General features: G+C 40.7%; 1 protein-coding gene across 10 annotated transcripts in view; it reads left to right on the forward strand.

The window, feature by feature from the left end:
* synj1 (synaptojanin 1) overlaps positions 1 to 14,407 on the forward strand; it is a 147,701-nt gene that overhangs the window by 101,874 nt on the left and 31,420 nt on the right. For all 10 annotated transcript variants that reach the window (XM_072513418.1, XM_072513423.1, XM_072513422.1 and 7 more), the window contains 6 exons: positions 1,356 to 1,496; positions 4,741 to 4,933; positions 8,199 to 8,357; positions 9,311 to 9,467; positions 10,152 to 10,269; positions 11,184 to 11,399. In XM_072513418.1, the coding sequence (XP_072369519.1) occupies positions 1,356 to 1,496; positions 4,741 to 4,933; positions 8,199 to 8,357; positions 9,311 to 9,467; positions 10,152 to 10,269; positions 11,184 to 11,399 (984 nt within the window). The remainder of the gene's footprint in view (positions 1 to 1,355; positions 1,497 to 4,740; positions 4,934 to 8,198; positions 8,358 to 9,310; positions 9,468 to 10,151; positions 10,270 to 11,183; positions 11,400 to 14,407) is intronic.

Raw genomic sequence — 14,407 nt, forward strand, 5'->3', positions numbered from 1 at the left:
GCTCTTTCACCTGGCCTGTTGACATAAATCTGTGGGCTATCATTACAGGATTAGTGTGAGTGTCTGTCATTTGTTTGACCGCTCTTAAGTGGTTATAAACTCCTTGAAGTGGGACTATGAATTCCAATGTTTGTTTTGTTAAGAATTAACGGTTTCAGATCAAAGGAAACGGCTTGTAAGGTTTCTAGAAAAAGTGATAAACCCAAGGATTGGGAGCAATTTAGAATCGAGAAAAAGAGGACCAAGTAATTGATAAAAGGAAAAAAAATATGAATGCAAACCAACGAGAAACATAAAAGTGGACTGTGAAAGCTTCTTTAGGTATGTAAAAAGTTTAGCAAAGCCAAATGTGGGTCCATTACAGGCAGAGACAGGTGAACTTGGAGAACAGGGATATGACAGAGAAATTAACCAATTACTTTGTCTCTGTCTTCACAGAGGACGATACAGAAAATCTCCCAGAAATACTAGGGAACCAAGGGGCTTGTGAAAATGAGGAACTGAAAGAAATTAGGATTAATAAAGAGGTAGTACTTAAAATTAACTGCATTGGAGGTAGATAAATCCCCTGGACCAGATGAGCTGCAAGGAGGTGGCAGTGGAAATAGTAGATCTTGTTGATGGTTATCTTTTGATGGATACTGGGTCAGTTGGTATGGTAGGTGCAAGAGCAAAGGGTGGTGTGCATGGGCTGGTGCTAAAATGGCATAGTGGCTAGAAGGGGCCACGGGGGTGGGGTGGTCAGATGTTGGCATGGAAGTATGTGAGGGCTGGGTGGGGCCCATAAAGTGGTATGGGCTGACATGGTGAGGGCTGTTTTATATTTTATTGCTTTTTAAATGTCAACACCTTGTCAGTGCACAGAGGCAGACCATCCACCCAGTCCGCCTCGGCACCCAGCAGCCTCTGCACTGATTCCTGGGTTGCCCGTCACAACTCCCATTTCCATGATCCACCCCCACTCGAAAATGTGAATTTGCAGGGCATGTTCTCACGGGTCAGGTTTGCAAGCTGGGAATTGTCGTGACTTGGGAGCGATTCAGACCAGTATTTCAGGTCTGACTTTTCAGCAGATTTTCTGGCAGTTGAACTTGGAACCATATTAGCATATTGAAGATCACAATTTTTTTTTTACTGTTTAGAGGAGTGCTTGAACATATCAGCACTTTTGTTTTATTTGAATATGATCCATAAGATCAGATATTGTGTAGTAATGTGAAAAATTTCTAAATACTTAGACATGTGGAAAATGAGGTCTTGCAAGCTTCAGCAGCTGTACGCCCAATGTAATGTTTGAGCACAGTGTTATTAGTACGATTGTACTTTAGTTCGTATCATTTATAATTGTTTGATAGCACCACTAATCAGAAGCTGTGGGCAGCTGAGATTCAGAAGAGTATCTCCAGGGATTGGAAGTACGTTCTCTTGGCATCAGAGCAGCTTGTGGGTGTCTGCCTTTTCGTCTTTATCCGACCACAGCACGCACCATACATCAGGTAAGTCTGTTTTGCAGTATCATTTGACTCTGCAAATATTTATATTTTAGCTGTATTTTTGCTAAGTGCAAGAAAGATTAAATATTGCAATATTATTTAAACAATTCTCTAAATTGCACAAATGCATTAAAAAAATAATAATAATAATTCTACCCCATCCTGGGGCATCTCCTATTGAAGCCTGGTGAAGAAACCCAAGTCATCTATGATATATCATTGTAGTTTCTAATGTTAAGTATTTCCCATCTTGAATTAATTATACCAGTGTCAAATCCTTAATCTGCCTGAAACACTTTGGGCGTGCCAAGGTACCAGTCAGTCAGGCTTCCACTGGTCTTTGTGGCTTTTGACCATGAACTCCATTTTCTTCAAGTACTTTTGAAATTGATAAGTTTAAAAAAAAATCCCCAAAATAACACTTGGGAGATACAATCTGAGGTGCAAGATTCTCTTGTATGATCTGTATTTGATACAAAATGTAACAACTCTGGGGTGACTAGAGCAGCAATTGCGTGGCCTCACATAATTATGGATAAGAAAGGCCATTCATCTCTTCTAATTCACCAAACCAGAATGCTCCAAAAGCCCCCTGTTCCCCATTATTGGAATGTTCAGTTGGTTCTTAAATGATCCTACACTCTATGCCATTATACTTCCTGGCTGTTTTTTCATTCTTTGTGTGAAAATGAGCATGCCAAGGTGAATCCTAAATTTGCCTTCTGGCAATTTGAATTTGTGATCCTTTGTCCAGCTCTTGCTGTTTGATTTAGTCTTTTGGATTTCCTCTTGCCATTCTGGTTACTATTGCAAACACCACTTTAAGCTCACCCTTAGAATATCCCCTATCAGAGCTGTGAAAAGATCCAAGTTCCTATTGTTGGCATTGCAGTGGTAATTGGTGTTTTATAGATTATTGAACCAAAGCTTTAAAAAGGGAAGTGAGAGCTTGCAGGTTTGGCAGTAAAGAAAAATGTTAAATGTAGCAGTGACCTTTTACTACCGCGGAGTGAAAGTGCAATAGACTGTTGGCCTGGTTTTCCTCTTTTCCAGCACTGTTTGACTTGGCCCAATATACTGCATTCTTTCACAGGTTAAACATCAAATTTACTTTGAAAACAAAGTACCAAATTTTGATAAGAACTATCTAAAAATGCTGTAATAAACCACAGATCTCTTGGAACATTTCAACATCTGTAATATTTTACATTTGCATCGGCATAGTAATTGCTTTTTAATTGCCTGCTTAAACTCTCCAAGTCTAACTTTTATTGGCAGCTCATATTTCCACCACCATTGGATTCAACACATTATCACAGTAGCTTGGGGTGTGAGTTGGCACTGAGGTAATATACCAACCATAGAGGCAATGCTAGCAACGTTGTAACTAAGGTGGCTGGCACCCAGTTTGAATGGCTGATGCTTAGTTAATGCAGAAATGTGTTTCACTGTGTGCGAAGTGAAGCTTGCTTAGTATTCTTTTGGTCAAGCTTGAAAGATACATTAGTCTTTGGGCAATCCTTTTTAAAAAATTTAGAATACCCAATTCATTTTTTCCAATTAAGGGGCAATTTAGTGTGACCAATCCACCTACCTTGCACATCTTTGGGTTCTGGGGGGGCGAACCCCACGCAAACACGGGGAGAATGTACAAACTCCACACGGACAGTGACCCAGAGCCGGGATCGAACCTGGGACCTCAGCGCCATGAGGCAGCAGGGCTAACCCACTGCATCACCGTGCTGCCCTGGGCAATCCTTGTAAAACATAAAATGGCATCTGAACTGACACATGGGTGTGCAATGCTTGTGACCTGAAAAGTTGCAGAAGTTGATTTACATTGGCCCAACAAAGGAAATTGGGGATAGATCTGCTCTCAGGCCAATCTGGCATCTGGTGTCTTGCATGTTGGAAACATCCCTCACTAAAACCGGACTTGATGATCAATATGAGAACCAACAACCTGTATTTGAAATGAATGACGGTTGTCATTATTTTTAAAATAATCTTTATTGTCACAAGTAGGCTTACATTAACACTGCAATGACGTGAAAAGCCCCTAGCCGCCACATTCCGGCGCCTGTTCGGGTACACAGAGGAAGAATTCAGAATGTTCAAATTACCTAACAACATGTTTTTTGGGACTAGTGGGAGGAAACCGGAGCACCCGTGGAAACCCACACAGACACGGAGAACACGCAGACTCCGCACAGGCAGTGACCGAAGCCAGGAATCGAACCTGGACCCTGGCGCTGTGCAGCAGCAATGCTACCCACTGTGCTATTCTGAAGGCTGGACAAATGGTCATCAGCTTGAGGCATTCAAAAATTCTGTTTTCCAAGCACCCAGCAGGATGACTGGTAGTTACTAGTCAGAATAATGATATATTGCACTATGTGGATTTACATATCACAGTCTGGTAAACTTCTTGAATCCAAATTGAGTTGCGATTTATATTTCGTCGAACCATTGACACATACATGCTTGTTACCTTATTCTGTTGTTGCTATATTTGCCTTGACCTTTTAAATAGTTGCTGGTTTTAATTGAAGTATGTATCTGAGTGGCTTTTGTATAACATTTAGAAAGTTATTGATTATCCAAATATTGTGTGATACCTATTCTTCCTTCTTGGTTGTAGTTAAAAGTAATCTCCTTCAAAAAAATTGGCTGGTGCAGTGGGCTAGACATTGATGATTAACCTCTGGACTTGGTTTCAAATCCAGCCCAGAATTCTACCTGAAGGAATTTCAGGTATCATAGTCTAGTTCCTAATGTGTAACAACTCATAACATATTAAAAAAACTGTTCTTAATTTTGCATTACTTGGTTTTAAATTGATAGTCAAACCATAAGAGATCAGATGAAGATTGATGTGCAAAATTGAAAATTGTGCAGTGAGTGGTGCTCTAGTAAGCTTGAGACTGGTGCGTGTCATTGGCCAGAATAAGTGGTCCCTTACCCCTGAGCAAACTGTTATACTTGACTGCAGTGCCTGATTGTGACTTTGATTATCTGAACTGAAAATCTTCTCATTTTCTAGTACTAAATATTCACCACCCTGAGCACAAAATTTTCAAAATTAAAAGTAATAATGCGAGGTAAATAATGCGCTTAATCAGTGAGTTGCCAGACAATTCACATCAAGGTATGAAAGATAAGGAAACATTCTTGTTCAAACATTTCTTTAAATAAATGTGGCTAAAATGTTTTATTTTGCTGATCAGTTTATGGAATTCTGTTTCAGGGATGTAGCGGTTGATACTGTAAAGACTGGAATGGGAGGAGCCACTGGTAACAAAGGGGCAGTTGCTGTACACATGCTGTTCCACACCACCAGCCTCTGCTTTGTCTGTGCACATTTTGCTGCTGGCCAGTCACAGGTCAAGGAAAGGAATGAAGATTACATTGAAATAGCTCGCAAACTGAGTTTTCCAATGGTATGATCGGCATCATTGGGATAAATGCACTAAATTAATATTTTCAACCTAATTTTGTGTTGGAATACAAGCATTAAAAAAGTTCATCAGTTCTGATGTAATTTTTATAGTTGACAGAGGGCATGAAGTTAATGTGTGGGGTCAGTTGCATGTTTCTGTGGAATGAGTTTTATCAATTTGCTTCCATGACCTTGGGGCGTCCCAAGCTCTTACTAACCAATGAGGCACTTTGAAGTGTTGTGATGTAAGAAACTTGGCAGCCAATTTGAGAACAGCAAACTTCCACAAACAGCAATGTGATAATGCCCAGAACACCTGTTTGTAGTGATGTTGAGTGAGAGATGAATAATAATGGAATTCTAACATTCATTCTTTTTAAAGTGAGCTAGACACTGACATCCAAAATAAAGGAGATCAACCTGTGAATGGAACTGGCTTCATTCACTTTCCTGAGGGACGTTTTTCACACATTTCTTTATAAAGTTGCAATTTTGCACTTAGGATCTTTCCAGACTAAGAAAATCACTTGTTTTGCAACACGTTTCTCGATATTTTGTTGGACAGTTTGATTCAATAAGAAAATTACTCTTCTCAATGTCCCTCTTCCATTATAACATGTTTTGGCTGGTCTTTTAAACAATTCAAATATGACAAATGGGGGCGGGGGAAAAAGCTGAACTGTAAGTTTGCAGAAAACAAGCTCACAATGGAAGACGAGGGATGGGCGAGTTGGTGGTTATATAGGCCGCATGTCTGGTTTGCCACCTGGATATTATTATTACATCTCTGATCACAAGGACGTCACACAGATTTTTGTCTTGAGAAATTAGACTTCCCTTTTTTATGGCCATAGAGGGAGAAATAGCTCTGGGATGATGGCAGCACAGAATGAGAGCCATACAGACAGAGATGGAAACTATAGATTTTTTTAAAACTATATATTAATAATTGAGCAGAGAGACTACTGCAGGAAATGACGAGGCCATTGTCAAATTGGTGACCCAATATTCACCCACCTGATTTATTTTCCCCCTTCAATTGACTTGAATGAAAAGCTGGTTTAGCACACTGGGCTAAATCGCTGGCTTTTAAAAAAGCAGACCAAGGCAGGCCAGCAGCGCGGTTCAATTCCCGTACCAGCCTCCCCGAACAGGCGCCGGAATGTGGCGACTAGGGGCTTTTCACAGTAACTTCATTTGAAGCCTACTTGTGACAATAAGCAATTTTCATTCATTTTCATTTCAATTGGGCTTGGTGTTTAATTGGTAGCTAATTCAATGTTGCTCAAACTGTTTTATCCATGAATGTCACCATAGATGGAAGCCATCATTGCAGCAGTAAATATAGCTGCATTATCAGTATTTTATACACCAGTATAAATTGTTAATGATTGACGCTGTTATAGAAATCTAACTGAGTTATTACCTAAACATTTTTCTACTTGTAGGGTTGAATGTCATTTTGTGTTATATGCCACTTGAGCAAGTCCATATTTATTGCTCATTGTAGTATTGTACCCTTGAACTGAATTGCATCAGAGAGCATTGAGTTACAATGACCATGGACATATGTAAACCACAGGGTAGAGGCAACAGTTTCCCTTCTTGAATGACATTTGTGAATTAGTGGGTTTCTATAACAATCCAGCAGCTTTCATGGTCACTTATATAGTTAGTACCAACCCACAGAATATCAGATGTTTTGTTAAAAATAAACTGAAAGCATACAATAATGCCTAGCTGTAATCTTCAGATACTGTTTACATTGTCCAGTGAGAATTATAAACTAGCCTCAATTTTTCAAGAAGTGGGTCATTTCTTATTTAAAGCCTGCTTACTGTTGAAATATATAAATTGCACCATTCGTCTTCATGATTAATGAGCTGAATGAGATTACATAGAAAAGCTAACACTGGTTTCCAAACAATGAGGTTTTATGCAAGAACCTGCAATATAACAGGAAATTTTCACATTCCATTGCTCCATGTATGTTTAACATTTGAGCTAAAACTAACTTGCGTCTGCTTTGTTTCACTGAATATTGAGATCATGCAAATTTTTCAACTTCATGAAATCTAAGAGTACAGAAGAGGGTGCTAGTTAGAACAGCTGAGAACAAAACCTCAGCAGAGGTTTAGGAACAAAGTGCTAGAAATTTGTCTTGGGTGGAAGTGCAAACTGGGTGTTATCAGATTGGCTGTCTGTTATATGCAGCATCTGGCATTAAGTTCATTGACTGCAATGTAACATAATATCAGGCACTGTATGCAATGGGCAGACGATCTCATCTCTTTTGCATTAATGCCTGAGATGGGTTTCTACCACAAGATTATGGGCTAGTTGTTATACTTCCAAATAAAATTGAATTGTGTTAATCTATTTGCAGTTGGAGTGCCTCCATAATCTAAGAAAACCAAGTTGAGAGAACAGCAAGCATAACAATATAACTAAAATAAAGGTCACAAAGGTTCAGTGGGTTTGCCAGTTCTCAGCTTAACTGTGCAGACAGTTTTCACGATATGAGTTGAGGTCTGTGGAGAGAACACCTGGGTTTTTTTTTAAGGAGGGGCGTCGTGGAGAAAAGAAAATTTGCGAGGAAAAATAATCGAGAAAGATGTAGACTAGGAGTTTCCAACGCTTCCCACCCACTGAATCTTCCAGTTGCGCGCGAGCAATGCAAATAGCCATTGGCTTCAAGAGGACCAGGAGATCAAAGGCGAGATGCCTCCGCCACAGGAAAACACACTGTGGGAGGGCCACAAAATTCCAGCCATAGCTGGTAGTGAAAGAAGGTTTGCTTAACATAATGTGGGAAATACTGGAAGAACCTGCCCAGGTACAGAAGCAAAATTCAAGGCTTGGATGATGTTCGGTTTTATTTCTGATTATAAAGATGGGAAAGATTCTGCGTGAAAAAGAAAACCAGGCCTTTGGTGGCATTTATTTAAAATAAACATGCTAACACAAGAGTGCAACGTATTAAAAAAAAAAAAACACTTATGAACTGAAATATGTTGTACAAATTTCAGATTTCCCCACACAGCTCTTGGGAGAAAGAGGGTCGCTGAAATATTTACTACTAAGTCAGTTGCATTCCCCTCATCAGTTGTAAGCAAAATTATTCTTACCTCTTGGGTGCACCTCCTTCACGGTTCCTTCCAGTAGAATTAGTACACAGAGAATTACGGGGATTGTGCACTTAAAATGAAATGAAACATTCCTAGCATGAATTTAATTCTGAACCATGTGCTCTTCACTTTCTGTAGGGGAGATTACTGTTTTCTCATGATTATATATTTTGGTGTGGAGATTTCAATTACCGCATTGATCTTCCAAACGAAGAAGTAAAAGAGCTGATCAGACAACAGAACTGGGACACTCTTCTGTCAGGGGACCAACTTATTAATCAGAAAAATGCTGGACATGTAAGTAGAAAGATTCTTTTCAAAAGTCACACTTGAATTTTATCAATATTAAGTAGCTTGTGCCAACTTTTTGAAAAGTATGTTTACAGTAGGCCCTTGGAATATTGTCAAATAAATATATTTTCTCAGACAAGGATGTGGGGGAGCAGTTGTAAAAAGCATGTCTTGATCCATCTGTAATTGCACTTCGATTAATTCCCAAGAAGTAGACTTGACAATATGTGAATCATCCAAGTAATTAAATTGAAGAACATGTTCAGGCTGCGCATTTATTTCCTATCATGAGCTGGTTGTGTTGTGAAAGGCCTCTGGTCTGCTGCACACAAACGGGATAATAAATTCCTTATGGAAAGAAATTGTAAATCACTACAATGAACCATTACTTTCAAATCTACAATAAAGAATGTTCATAAAAGCAAATCTGGAAATGCTCAGCAGTTCTGGCAGCATCTTTTTTTCCCCCCAAACATATCTCTTTCTCTCTCCAAGGGTTAAAATTTCCAGCATCCACGGTATTTTACTTTTGTAAAGAATGTTAATGGTGGAACAACAGATTATCTCATAGGTTGCCAAAGGAGGCAAATATATGGCTACTTTTGTTTACACTCTACTGCATTTTATAGTCTACATTGAATTTTATAATATGCATCACATTTTAAACAACCAAACAATCCATTAAACCTCTAGGTAGGCCTCAGCATGAGAAAAATAAGAAAAGGTATCGGGCATTGCAACCAGTGTTTTCTTCATAAATTGAGTAAGAAAGCCTTTTGTCATTCTCTCCCCGCCCCCCCCGCTGCATACAATCCACGGTTCTGTAGTTGGCAGTGTAACTCGGGTCTCTAAAGTAATACTATCCTGAGAACATATCTGCAGCTAATCTCCAGTGAATAGTTATAGTTCTCAATCTGTCTCTGGTTCAGTAGTTAAATCATTTTTATTTGTTTTTTCAGATTTTCCGAGAATTTTTAGAAGGAAGAATAAATTTTGCACCAACTTACAAATATGACCTGTTCTCCGATGATTATGACACAAGTGAGAAATGTCGAACTCCAGCCTGGACAGATCGAATTCTATGGAAAAGAAGAAAATGGCCTGTTGACAAATCAGGTAAGATAAGTTAGTGGTATTGCAGCATCATGCTCCTTATTCCTCACATTTCTGGTTTATCTTGTGTTGCCTTGACTCTTTGCACTATAAGCGTAATTCCACGCACAGACATGCCACCACTACCACTCCAAGGAGATCATAATTTGCAGAAAGCATAAGACAGACATAGAGTTACTAGATTGTAACCCCAATCCCCCAACCCATGCTTCCTGTAAGCATAGATAGTGGGGAACAAGAGCTTTCTGTATGTGACTGGTTGGTTGTTTTGTAATTTACAGAACTGTGTTTAAAGGATGCATATTGTATGAAGAATACAAAATATCCTGCAATTTCTCATAACTTTAAGCAACTAAAACAGCAAATCAGTAGCTGCTTCAACATTCTTGTTTTGCACAGAGATCGGTCTTCATTTTTGTCAGGAGAGACAACAGAGTCTTGCACAGGATTTGAGTAGAATTAGCAAAAAGGTCATGGTTCCAAGCCAATGTAGGCATGCTTACCTCACCCCATGGTGAATTGGTGCATGCTGCATAATAAAGTTTAGAAGTCAAAGTGCTGAATGCGAATCTATCATTCAAATTAAAGAAGCTATTCGCTGACTCTCATTGCCCTTGGCTTCTGATTTAATTTCTGGCAGAGCGACGTTTTGGGCAAGAAATATGTATTATGTTCTATATTTTTCAGCTGAAGACCTGGATTTGTTGAATTCTAGTATTAAGGATGAACCTAAGTTAACTAATTCATGGAGTCCTGGAACACTGGTATATTATGGAAGAGCAGAACTGAAAACATCTGATCATAGGTATGTCAAACGTGTCATTGTTGAAACAATATACCTAGATTATTTTATTTTAAAACTATTTTATTAAAGTCAAATATCTGAAATGTGTAAGAATCTTCAATTCAATTTATATTTATTTTTGAATTTGTCATTTGGTCTCTAAATCAGCTTGTCACCCATAAAATTGCTGTCACTTGTGGCTGCACTATTAAAAACATATATTTGAGGCATTCTCTGTGCTCCAGTTGTCTAGGGATTGTCATTTTTTAGCAGGCAATCTGAGTAGAAGGGTAAGAAAATTGTCTGTCTCTATTCTAGGCCTCTTACTAACAGAGTTACTTAGTTGGGCCTATAGAGTTTTCCTAAATTATCTTGTTGTCTTCTCAGTTGGCATTTGGGATACGCGGCTAGAGAAACTGTAAGCTATAAAACAGCCAGTATGCAGTTATGCCTGTGTTGACATGAGTGTTTTGCTCTAAATTCGCTTGATGTGTTGTGGCGCTGAGGTAACACTATTAAAATGCATTTTAAATTTGATGAGTTGCTGCTGATCTTCAAGGGATCAGTTCATTTCAGGACTGGAGATATTGGAACCTATTTTTAGTTTGCGAAGTACCAGTTCACCCATGTCGTGTCGGTCATCAACTTCCACGTTCTTCAGAGTCTTGCTTAACTTGTAATGGACAGACTTGTTTAAAGTAATGACTGCACAAAAAAAGCTGCGCATGCAACACAATTCAGCAAAGGGAATTGGTATGTTTGTGTGGATTGGTGAAGGCCAGAAGAGAAGAGCCGTAAATATTGATTATGTATTTACTCTGTTGCGAACAGCCACACGATGCTCCGTTTCATTGTCCATTATAAATTTCTTTGTCCATTATAAATTCTGAAGTTCTGCACAAGAATTATATGTAATGTTCTTTTTACTTTGTTAGACCTGTGGTTGCCACTGTAGACGTAGATATATTTGACGTGGATCCTGAAGCTCGACAAAGAATATACAAGGAAGTTATTGCTCTGCAGGGACCACCTGATGGCACAGTGGTGGTATCACTGGCCAGCTCCTCCCCGAACCAGCAGCATTTTGATGATAACGTGATAGATCAGTTGCTTCAGAGGTTTGCTGCATATGGTGATGTTATTTTGATAAGGTAACAAAATATATACTTGTGTCATTATTCATCCAGCTTACTTAGGGTGTGAACAGTTCTTTTTACAAAAACTAGCAATTGCCCTGGATCCTAAAATATTTTCCAATCTGCAAATCGTAGAATTCCTACAGTGCAGAATGAGGCCACTCGGCCCATCGAGTCAGCACTGTCTCTTGGAAAGAACACCCCACCCAAGCCCACGTCTCTACCCTATCCTCATAATCCAGTGACCCCACCTGACCTTTTGAACACTAAGGGGCAATTTAGCATGCCCAATCCATTTAACCTGCACATCTTTGGACTGTGGGAGGAAACCCACGCAGACACGAGGAGAAAGTGCAAATTTCACACAGTCATCCGAGGCCAGTATTGAGCCCGGGTCCCTGGAACTGTGAGGCAGCAGTGCTAACCACTGTGCCACCCTGCCGCCTCTTGCCAAACAATAGTTTAGGCTCTTGACTAACTTGTGTTTACTTAATTAAAATTTATGGTATTAAAGGGACTCTTAATTAACATTAGCAAAATAATAATTTGTTCTGGTTTATGTGATATAATACTTCTGTCCCTATCAAAATATCTGATGGTGCACAAGACAAATAATATAGTTCCATTTTTTTTCTCTGCCAATTGTTTGATCTGCTCCCCTCCTAAATGTATTGCCTCCCTGCTAGTGTGTGGTTCCACGGACACCAGCACCGTTCAGTTTCTCACCCATGTGATCATTACTTGCTGAAAGTGCATGATTTGTTATGCTCTAGGTGAGCATAAGCGGCTTCCTTGTGGTGCACTTGACAAAGGAAGGTTCAGACGTGGAGATAACTTCAACACGTTTATTAAACTATTTACACTTCTATTACTCTGGTTCGACAGTCCTGCTAATTCTACTATAGCTACCCAGACTGACTAACCAGTTGCTGCAATCCACGTGGTGGGAGTGATATTGAATCAACCCTGTGTCTGTACTCACTGACTGTCTCCACTGGAAAGAGGCAGATCATGTGTGGTGTCGTTTTATATATGGGTTGGTGTAATGCGCTCCTGTGGTGGTGTCACCTTTGTGTGTGTGTGTGTGTGTGTGTGTGTGTGTGTCGTGAATGTCCATTGGTCATGTCCTATCGAACTGATCTATTGGTTGAGTGTGTGATGTCTCTGGTGCTCCCTCTAGTGTCTAGCTAGCCTACATGTAGGCCACACACCCCCTTTTTTATATGTTACATATTTTCTGTACACTTTAAGAAAACTGAACAAAAAACAGGTAGATAAGTTAAGGTATATACAAGTCATGGGAACAGTGATTAAACAATAAGTCCAAATCATTTGTGTGAGTCCAAAAACCATCAATCATCATGGTCAAATGTCTCTCTTGGTTATGAACGCCATCAACGTCCCTGTGCCACAGGAACCAAGAAGTGGTCAAATCACTTCGCTGTCTGATTTGGAGTCCCTTTTTCGATGTTTGTGATGGTGCTGTTGGATGGCATCTTGTAGCTGCTAAGGTGTTGACGTTGAAGAGGTACCATCAACAGTATCATTCGAGGTCATGGATGTGCCATATGTTGAAGTTAAATAAGACTGTACATACTGGTTCTGGCCACGTGCTGTGCTGGAAGGGTGATCCTGCTGAGAACCGTTGAAGCTGGTCGAATTGGAAACAGAATTGCTGCTCGCATAAATATCTGGTGATGGTGTGAAACTAGAACCTTGCATCTGATAGGAATATGCCGTCTGGGCAGGCTGGGGTGCAGCAAATCCTGGGCTGTAACTAAGGCATCCAGTCTGTAGTGCAGATTGCGCTTCCGGTAGTCCTCCTTCGGTCTGGATTGCATTAGTGGGCAATCCGTAGTGCTGGCCTGTTTGAGAATATGCTGCATAGACTGCTGGCTGCTGCATGCCTGAATACTGGGTTTGTCCAGCATGAGCTGTCATTGGCTGCACTGCTGGTGTGGATATAGCTGTGGTGAATATTGGTGTATTCCTCTTGGACTGTAGCCGCTGCTTGTTATTACTGACCCAGTGTAATTGTTAAGTGATCCATCTCCTGTCGTTGTGGCATCTGCTGTCACCCTGAGGTTGCGGCTGTCTGGAGTAAAGTTACTCCCTGTCTGGAGTAAAGTCTGGCTTGCGTGAATCAGAATCGGCGTTTGGTTGCTCCCCATCTGGAGTCTGGTCTGGTTTAACTGAGTCAGTGTTGGTTTGTTGATGCTCCCCGTCCGGAGTCTTCGCAGGTTCACTGGAGTCAGCTGAGATTTCTTGTAACTGCACGTCTGGAGTCGGAACATGCAGGAATGCATTGACTTGTGGAGAGGTTCGAGCGAATGAGGGTGAAAGTATCGTGGTGTCACCAGGGTCACCAGTGGTCTCACAGTGATCGTCGAGTGCCTCTGTACACACTAGCTGAGGTCTGTCACTTTGCACATCTTGCATGGGAAATGGGACGCTGTCGTCACTCGTCTCACATACAGTGGATAGAGCCTCAGTAGCGTTTTGTTGATCACTTGGGCTGGGTAAATTGTCAGTCTTCATCTGGTGGCGCAAGCAATGTGGGTGGACTGTCATTGTCTTGCTGTTGTCCTTCATTTGGGCTTGGACTGTCATCGTCGCTTTGTTCTTCACTGTAGCATGATAGACCGTCATGGTCGTCCTGCTGTGCACTGGAGCGTGGTAGACTGTCATAATCTTCTTGCTGTTTACTTGAGCATGGCAGATTTGCATCGTCTGCCGCTAGTTGGTCAGAGGAGGTTGCTAGACCCTCATGGTCTTGTTCCTGCAAGGACTGCGCGTTGGAAGCTTGCGTTGCTTCTATCATGGAGGCTGTCCACGAGCTCGCTGCTGAGGCTTGTGATGCTGGAGTCACGTCTTGTGTGTGCAAGGACTGCGCTCTGGAGTCTTGTGTTTCTTCTATCGTGGAGTCTGTCCACGTGCTCGCTGTGGAGGCTTGTGACACTGGAGTCACTTCTTGTTCATGCAAGGACTGCGGTGTGGAGTCTTGCGTGTCTTCTTTCGTAGAG

Source organism: Scyliorhinus torazame, chromosome 8 (assembly GCF_047496885.1).
Source record: "Scyliorhinus torazame isolate Kashiwa2021f chromosome 8, sScyTor2.1, whole genome shotgun sequence".
Taxonomy (NCBI): domain Eukaryota; kingdom Metazoa; phylum Chordata; class Chondrichthyes; order Carcharhiniformes; family Scyliorhinidae; genus Scyliorhinus; species Scyliorhinus torazame.